Genomic DNA, 9,237 nt, shown 5'->3' with positions numbered 1-9,237 from the left:
ACCGTGTCTAGAACGGACCAATAGCTGAGGTGCATTCTAAAGCGTGCTGTAATGTGATTCCGCAAGATAATGGTGCAACTAAGCAGCACCGTAGCGCCATTTTGGAGCGAGCGCACAACCTGTGCTACTGTATTCTGGCATTTGCTCGGGAGCCAAAATTAATTATGCAAATCGTGTGTTGTTGTTATGCTGTGATTGGCTGGACTGCCGCAGCGCTGTCGCCTGTGATTGGCCGCCGTACCGGAACTCAACACACACACCTCCCTGTAAATACTGACGTGAAGATCATTTAACATGATTTGTGCGTTTTAAACAGATAATAGTGGAATTATTGTCTAACTCCCACCTTGTGTTTATTTTTCTGGATATTTTAGACAAATTAAACACCATTAAAAGATATATGACAGACTTATTTCTAAAATACTGGAAGAAATGGACTGAATACTGTAATGTAAATAATCATTGACTATATGCACTGTGTGTGTGTACATTAACGTGTGTGTGTGCATGCATGCACACACTAAACAGCAGAATGTATACCCACCTATTGAACTGTTTTGTTGGTTTTCTCATTTCTGATGTAAAAAAAAAACAAAAAAAAAAACTTTGTTCCAAAAAACAAAAATGATAAAAGATGTAACAGTTGAATGATGCTAAAACTGCACAACAACACACTAATTGACGAAAACAAACATTCATCAAGAGTTCCCATTTATTTAGCACTTTCAAAGTTTTCAAACACAATCTACAATATCAAATCCTTCTAAAATGAGCGACTAGAAGCTGCACCTGTACATAACAGCCATTGACTGAAACACAAAACACATGGAAAAACTGCTGAAACACATATTTACATAAACTCGGGGAAGAAAAGGGAATATAGGTTTCATCACAAAGACGTCAAACATGCTTCCTGACGACTCCATCAAGCTATGAAATCCAAAGGTCTGTTGAAGCCACCTTTCCTGTTCATGTATTGCCTGCAAGAGAAATATGATTACATCATTGATCTCCTTCCTGCACCAAAACATTACATCACCGCCCACCAATGAGAGCGCTCGTCATTTAGCCATGCAGCACCTGCAGAGGTGATTGGCCAAACACAGAACTGTTGCTGGGATATTAACTTCAAGTTACTTCTCTCATAACATGACGTTTGTACATTTAAAACAGGATTCGATAACAAAATAAAGCCAAGGACTGCAAATCACAGAACTAATGTCAAGCTGAAGATCTAGAGTTTTTCAGAAAATAATAATAAATTGGTATATTGTAAGCACACACACCTGTATTTTCTCTTTTGTGACACGTTAATAGCAAACGCAGCATTAGATCCCTCCTTCTTCTTGCCCTGTTGAATCATAAAAACACCACCAGTCTTACACCACACATTGTGCTCAATATACATAAACATTAGAAAACAAAGAGGGAAGAATATTACAATATTTAATCTTCAACTTAAATTGTAATTTATTTTATCTTTCGTGCACACTCGGCCTAGCTGTGCCATCTTGTGGTTATTTAGAGCATCAGCTTTGCCACTTAATGAAAGATGCAAACAGTTTGACAATAATACACTGCTACTATTCATCAAGTACCAAAAAATAAGATACTATACATATTGCAAAAACTGTAAAGTACATCTACTTCTCATTTGGTCATTCTAGAAGGATGAGCAGGTTTGTGCAGTAACTAGCAGTGTTGGGGGTAATGCATTACAAGTAACAAGTTTTTTCAAGTAACTAGTAAAGTAACATTACTTTTTAAATTTACAAGAAAATATCAGTCACTTTTTCAAAAAATAGTAACACCAGTTATTTTTTTCCCATTGATTGACTGACAAGTCTCCTGTCAGGGGATGCTGGAGAAATCAGAAGCGCAGAGGTGTTGTGTGAGCTGTGAACATGCTGTTACTGTAGTTCTAGACTAAATGTGAAAAAACAGAATATGACGCAAACCTGCAATAAATATATTAAACACAAATATATCTAATCCCATTATTATTAACCAATGTGTTTGCTGCTGACCTTTGATGATCCAGTTCAATCATACTAAGCAGCAAAAATTACTTTATATAAAAAAAAGTTTGTGCTGAAGAGTGTTGAACTACACTTTTTGGTGTGAAAGGGCTTTTACATTTGCTATAAACAGAAATTATATTAAAAACAAATCAAGCCCTGCTCATATTTAAAAAAAATGCAAAAGTAACGTAACATTACTTTCCATAAAAAGTAGCTAAGTAACGTAATTAGTTACTTTTTTTTAAGGGAGTAACGCAATATTGTAATGCATTACTTTTAAAAGTAACTTTCCCCAACACTGGTAACTAGTAGTGTAACAAATTACTAATAAGACTTCAGTAATATTGCAGTTACCATCCATAAAACAGCTAGTTACTTTTGATGCCTCAAGCCCTACTGATTTCAAGTTCAACACACCAATGATTTATTTTCATCATTTTTATGATTCTCACAGGCACATTCATTCAGCGGATAGTAATATTGCCGTTACATTGATTTTGTGAGAAGAAAAGATGATTTGAACACCGATGTGTAAGTTATGGCATTACTTTACTCTGGTATTAATATACTTGCCCTCATTCCTCTGATCCTGATATAAATTGTATTACTATAATTAAAAATCTTTTTGGAAAACAAAACATTTTCTGACGAACTTATGCCATTTATTTTGATAAAATTCATCATGAACTATAATCGTATATGGGTAAATTATGGGTAACAGAAATTATAGCTACAATAACTTCAAGCTACACATGACAATTAATGAGACTAATACAACACTTAAGTCACAATCAATCACTGAGATCCAGTGTGGATTTTGGTCAAATGATGAGGCAGAAATATAGCAACATTTCAGAAGAATTTTTTGGGGAAGATGTGCAACTTCTGTGGGGTGTGAAGGAAACATTATGTAACTAGTAGTGTAACTAATTACTGCTGCCAGGAAGTAAAAAGTAACATCATAATCTGACTTTTAAAATGAGCAACTAGGAATGAGTAATAAATCACATTTTTTACTGTTTTGGTTTAGCAGTAAAGTCAGTCATCATCTCACCTTTGTGCTGTCAAACGATCCAAAGCCCATCAGTTTCATCATCTCTATTTCCTCCTCAGTCTTTCCCTGCATGTCCTCAGCTGAAAAGCACATCAAATCAAACGTGTCACATGATCACATTCAGAGTCTGTTCTCAAGAACCTAAAGCATTCACGTCCCATTTCATTTTGTGGTTTGACACTTCTGAGGAGGACTTCTGACAGAGGTGAAGGCTGAAGATCAAGATCAGCTCTAATGCAGTCTACCATTCAAACGTTTGGGGTCACATTTTGTTTTTTAAAGAAATTAACACTATTACTCATTAAAGACACATTAAATTGATCAAAGGGACATTAAAAATTTTATAACCTTATAAATATCTTTAATGCCAACTAAATGCGGTTTTATTCATCTGTGAATCTTCAAAGATAAAATACATCATGTTTTCCATATAATATAACTAGTGGTGTCAAACAATTAATCACATCCAACATAAGTTTGTGTTTACATAATGTGTGTGTACATGTATTATGTATATATAAAGACACACATCCAGCATATATTTGACAGCACTATTCAAAACAGAAAATTATTTTAGTTTAATAATAAAAAAAATAAAAAAATAAAACTCGTTTCTGGGCTTTGGATTACAAAAAAATGTGTGAAGAAAAGAGCGATATTGTGAAATATTAACCTGAAGTCTGTTTACATTATCATGCCGAACAGGAAAAACTCATGCAATTTGACAGCCTTTGGGACAAATTTATTAAACAGGGCAAATTAGAGTGAGCGCAAACCCACAAAAGTGCCGATGGGAGTGGAAAGTTGTGATCTACTGACAACGAGCAAATTAAAGTCACAGACACAGCCGGATGATTTCCATAAGGACCAATGCAATCTGCTTAGAGCAGCGCAAACAAGCAGAACCGATGTTCATCACCTGCGGCTAACACAAACTCCACTGACAACACAGGTACACATTAAATAATGACGCAATAACCAGTAAACAGACTATAGAGCAAACCGTAGTAAATCACTGTGCATGATTTACTTAAATACTCTGCTCTCAATGTTGCACCTAAAACAGAAACTCCAACAAATGCATATGCAATAAGATCAGCTGCAAAGATAACTGCTCAAGCCTTCTAATTGATCATTTTCCACCGTGTCTCTTTTGTAAATCATGATGGTGATATGCCAGCACGGTGTAGTTCGTTTATAGCCTACATTTAGCTTTATTTTTTTAAGCCATTAGGCTTTGAAAATTCATAAAAAGGTTCATCGAGACATACAAAATGTGTAATCCAAAAGCAAAAGGAAGACTAACCTCCTGTTTGGTCTATAAAAAAGTCATCACTGCAACACTCTGTAGCAGTGAATGAAAAAGTATCATTGTTCACAAGTGCAGTATGGAGTACCACAAGGCTCAGTATTAGGACCGCTGCTTTTCATGCTTTACATGTTACTCTTAGGAGATATCATCAGGACACATGGTGTTAACTTTCACCGTTCACTCTATATTTCTTCACGGCCCAATGAAATATCATTTCACAAAACTAACGGAATGCATAGTTGACAAACTGGATGACTAGTAATTTCCTACTGCTAAATTCAGAAAAAAACCAGAGGTTTTAATTATTGGACCAAAAACATCTGCATGTAACAACCGAAAAAACAGTCTAATACTGCAGGGAAAAATACAGTGACAGGATCTCCACCTGATATCTGATGGACCTTTGCTGGTTTGTCCTTAGCTTCCTTCCGGTCATCATCCCGTCTGTCTTTCTGCCGCACTGGAGACAGCGAGGAGGAGCGATGCCGGCGTGGAGACCTGCATGAACAAAACAAGCACACAGCTGGAGGAAGGGTCATCAAACTAAACATCCACGTCTCATCTAACAGGGGTGTGACTCGTCACTGGTTTCAAGACACAATTAGATTACATTATCATGTCAACAATTCGATATCACGATGCATCACGATTAAATCAAATTTATTTCGTGTATTTATTAAATTATACAAATCAGGCTACTTCAACACAATTGTTAAGAATTTAACCAAATAAATATAAACCTGTATGCTTCAAAACATACAGGCAAATATAAAGTAATAAAGGGGAAAAAGGTGCTTTCAGTATCTGAGTGTGATTTAAGAATCCGAACGTTTACAGACAAACAGTTATGGGTTTTTCTTTTCCTCTCAGTATAACTGCTGTTTGATTATTACTGATGAGATCACAGATAGTGGCAGCTTTAATAGGCTGCATTCACACTAATGCACAGATCCGTTTCCACATATCAGATGTTTGTCCTGTTCTGAAAACATAACTGACTGTGTTTACATCAATTCATATCATAGAAGTATTCAGAGATGCAAGTGCATTTAACCGCAGCCGCGATCTAGCTTCAGGATAACAAACACTAACTACTGAGCGCACGTGAAAGTCTGTCAGTATGTGCATCTAATATGTACTGCATTCCAAACAGCAGAAATGAAAGCATATCTATAGTAAAACACTGAAATAACGGCGAGCGGAAGCAAAGTCTTTCAAGCACAGCGCATATTCTGTGCAATGAAGCCATCGCGACCGTCTCTAGCGCACACACTAAGCTTGGTTTTGCCATAATGTGCCCAAATAGTGGGTGCATTTTTTTAATACTGGTGTGTCAGTAGGCTATAATTGATTATGGTCTATTACTGCATCGATGCAGAATCGTCCACATCGCGATGCAAACTTTAATTTCAACACCCCTATTATCTAACCAGATCCACAGGCTTGTTATTAGGGCTGAAACGATTAGTCAACATTATCGACAAAAAAAAAAAAAAAAAAAAAACTTTTTTTTTTTTAATGTGTGATGAATATGAATATGTAAATATGGTGCGCGCTTTCCTCTCAATAGCAACAAACAAAAACTGACAGCGGTGAGAAAGCAGCAGTTGAGAAAGCATCGGATTACAGTGAAGTGGATGTTTGCTCGGCTCTCCAGTAAAGTCCAGTCACGTTACGTTTAGTCATACAGTACTTTATGCAGCAGATAGCCTTAAATCAAGCAGCTTTACAGCATTAAACATGAAAAACCAGAGTCAGTGTTGCTTTCAGTTAGAATTACAGCTTGATTTTCTGTCAGAGCAGTTCTCCGGTCAGGAGCTAGCTAATGATAAAATCTGTTTATTAGTGGGATAAAATATTATTTCATTAAAATGATAGCTTGGTTTGCAGAGATTGAAGCTTGATCGAGCTCAAGGCTGTTTTGATTATCATAACTATATATATCTCATATTTCAAATGTACTGTTTCAAAAAAAAACGTATTAAGTTAAGGTCATTTTAATGTATTGAATGTATTAATTTAAGGCATTTTACGAGAGATTAATGTTGTGAGAATAAAATAGTTCCAAAAATAAAATGTTTTATCACTTACCTTTATTTTGTTTATCTATATGACTTATAAAAAGAGATGTTAGGCAGAATGATTTTTCATATGTGACCCTGGACCACACCTTTCTCTATCTATCATCTAATTTTGTGCCAAACATATTTATTTGTATAAATTAATTGCATAATAATTGTAATTACATATGATTTTCAAAAGCTGAAGTGATTACCTTTATTTGATAGAATATGTATAACTCAATATTTTAACTAATTGCAAAAGCTGAATAATCAAAGTCTACTGATTAATCAGTGAAATTATCCACGATTAGTTGATTAACTCACCTGGATCTGCGTCTGTGAGGCGAGCGCGAGCGGGATCTTCGCCGGTCTCTGTCGCGGGACCGGGATCTCTCGCGCTCCCTGCGCCTCCTCTCACGATCTCGCGAGGTTGAGCGCGAGCGCCGCCTCTCTGCAACCACAAACCACAAGTCATTATTACAACAAAGGCTTGGAACTAAATCAATGTGACCCTGGACCACAAAACCAGTCATAAGGGTCAATTTTTCGAAATTGAGATGCATGCATCATCTGAAGCTGAATAAACAATCTCTCCATTGATGTATGGTTTGTTATGATCGGACAATATTTGTCTGAGATACAACTATTAGAAAATCTGGAATCTGAGGGAGCAAAAAAATCTAAATATTGAGAAAATCTCCTTTAAAGTTGTTCAAATTAAGTTCTTAGCAATGCATATTACTAATCAGAAATGAAGTTTTGATATATTTACGGTAGGAAATGTACAAAATATCTTGATGGAACATGATCTTAATATCCTAATGATTTTTGGCATAAAAGAGAAATGTATAATTTTGATCCATACAATGTATTGTTGGCTATTGCTACAAATATACCTGTGTTACTCATGACTGCTTTTGTGCTCCAGGGTCACACACACTATATTGCCAAAAGTGTTGGCACCCCTTCTAATGAACATGTTTGACTACTTTAGTCATTTCTATGAGTATAAATCTTAATGTTTAGGCATATAATGATATTCTAGGGAATTGTTTGCTTCTAATGTTATATAGCAACAGTTTGGACAGAACCCTTTTCTATTCTAACATGACAGTGTCTCTGTGTATAAGACACGGTTCAGAAAGACATGATTGATTGAGTCAGTGTGGAAGAGCTTGACTGGTCTGCAGAAAGCCAAGTCCTGATCCCAGCTGAACACCTCTGGTGTGACTTTATATGCAGACCTTGAGCCAAAAACTCATCACCAAACACCAACGACTTGTACATAAGAGTATGGTTATTTTAGACACGTCCAAAACTGTTGCAACAGAGATGGAAATACAGTTTTTAAATGAATTATGTTTCCATCTTTGTTGCCACAGTCGTGTTAGTGCCTTTCTCTGTTCTAAAGAAGGGGGTGCCAACACTTTTGTTCTTATAGTGTCTGTATAAGTCATTGGTGTTTGGAGATGAGTTTCTGCAGAACAGTCCAGTTCTTCCACACCGACTCCATCAATCAATCATTTGAAGGTAAATTTAGTGCAAAACAACTGAGTGTCCGAGACAGCATAAAACACAACTTCTGGAGCGGAGAATTAAAAATAATTTGAATCTTATGATCCACTGGTTTAGTAATGCATTTGAGATTTACTTTTTGCTTCAACTTTTAAAGTTATAATTTGAGTTCAATGTGATCAACAACGTATTAGACAACAGATTTTTCAGTTAAAGTTTTAATGCTATAAATGTATTAATTTCAGTGTGATCATTTTATTTTTTTTGTTCTCCATTTTTAAACAATTCTAACGCTATAATCTATTGATTTTAGTGAGATCAATAATGTTTGACATGACAATAACAGCATGTTAGGACCTGAATCTGTGATAAATAAATAAATATCGGTAATGTTACAACAGTTTGAAACAATTAAATATGTATCTGTATCACTCTGTAACACATGTGACTCTCAGAAAGCGTGTGAAGAGATAATAGAGTTATGAAGTTATTTCTGATGAATGTGCGTCAGCTGCGATGCTAACAACAGCTAATATCCATAGAATTATAATAACCTCGTCGTGGCGGTGATCGGCTCCTGCTTCTCACCATGACTGGATCACAATGAAGGAGACGCTTTTCTCTCAGAAACTGCTACTTAAATAGATATTTCCAGACTCAGACGTGTGCTGCTCGCCATTAACTGTGCGCCATAAAAAGCAATCCGGAAGAACAAAGACATCAAGCGTTCCGCGACTAAAGGTTCCTACCCCACCAAACACCAACATCACATCCGGTCACTCAATAGATTCAAGATTCAAGAGTTTTATTCGTCACATACACAATTATACAGAGTATAACCAGCAGTGAAATGTAGGTCAGGTCCGCTCCAAGGACAGTGCAATTATAAAGTATACAAATATTAAGAGAAGAAAAGTAGAAAAAAATAAAATAAAATAAAAAGAATAAAATAAAAAGATAGATAAAAAATATAAATATAAATGTGCAGGTCAGTATGTTGTTGACTTAAATAGTACTAAGAGGAATGTGCAAAATAATGTGCAAAAAAGTTGTACAGGGTATATAATAGCAGCAATATGAGGTAGAGAAAAATGATGAATAGCTTATTGATATGGTGATATTTACATGGAGTCAAGTGATGTTATGACACAGAGTTAGAGTTTAGGAGCCTGATGGCCTGGGGGAAGAAGCTCCTCCTAAGTCTCTCAGTTTTTGTCATCAGGCTACGGAAGCGCTTACCAGAAGGAAGCAAAGTGAATAGCTGGTTACCAG

The 9,237-nt window shown here is 35.9% G+C and overlaps 1 protein-coding gene across 1 annotated transcript; it reads right to left on the bottom strand.

The window, feature by feature from the left end:
* Window positions 1-694: 694 nt before the first annotated feature.
* On the bottom strand, window positions 695-8,702 carry snrnp27 (small nuclear ribonucleoprotein 27 (U4/U6.U5)). The gene is made up of 6 exons (XM_079420260.1): window positions 8,520-8,702; window positions 6,775-6,901; window positions 4,773-4,885; window positions 3,076-3,155; window positions 1,287-1,351; window positions 695-980 (listed from the first exon to the last, which is right to left on the bottom strand). The coding sequence occupies exons 1-6, from the start codon at window positions 8,554-8,556 to the stop codon at window positions 926-928; spliced, it is 477 nt and encodes a 158-aa protein (XP_079276386.1). The 5' UTR covers window positions 8,557-8,702; the 3' UTR covers window positions 695-925.
* Window positions 8,703-9,237: the final 535 nt, after the last annotated feature.

Source organism: Barbus barbus, assembly GCF_936440315.1.
Source record: "Barbus barbus genome assembly, chromosome: 6".
Taxonomy (NCBI): Eukaryota; Metazoa; Chordata; class Actinopteri; order Cypriniformes; family Cyprinidae; genus Barbus; species Barbus barbus.
This window is presented reverse-complemented; position numbering and strand designations above follow the sequence as displayed.

Coding starts and splice junctions, on each gene's coding strand:
- snrnp27 (XM_079420260.1), bottom strand. CDS start 8,556: ATGGTGAGAAGCAGGAGCCGATCACCGCCACGACGAG. Junction 4,886..6,774: donor CCTCACAGACGCAGATCCAG/GTGAGTTAATCA, acceptor TTGTTCATGCAG/GTCTCCACGCCGGCATCGCT. Junction 981..1,286: donor TCACAAAAGAGAAAATACAG/GTGTGTGTGCTT, acceptor TTTCTCTTGCAG/GCAATACATGAACAGGAAAG.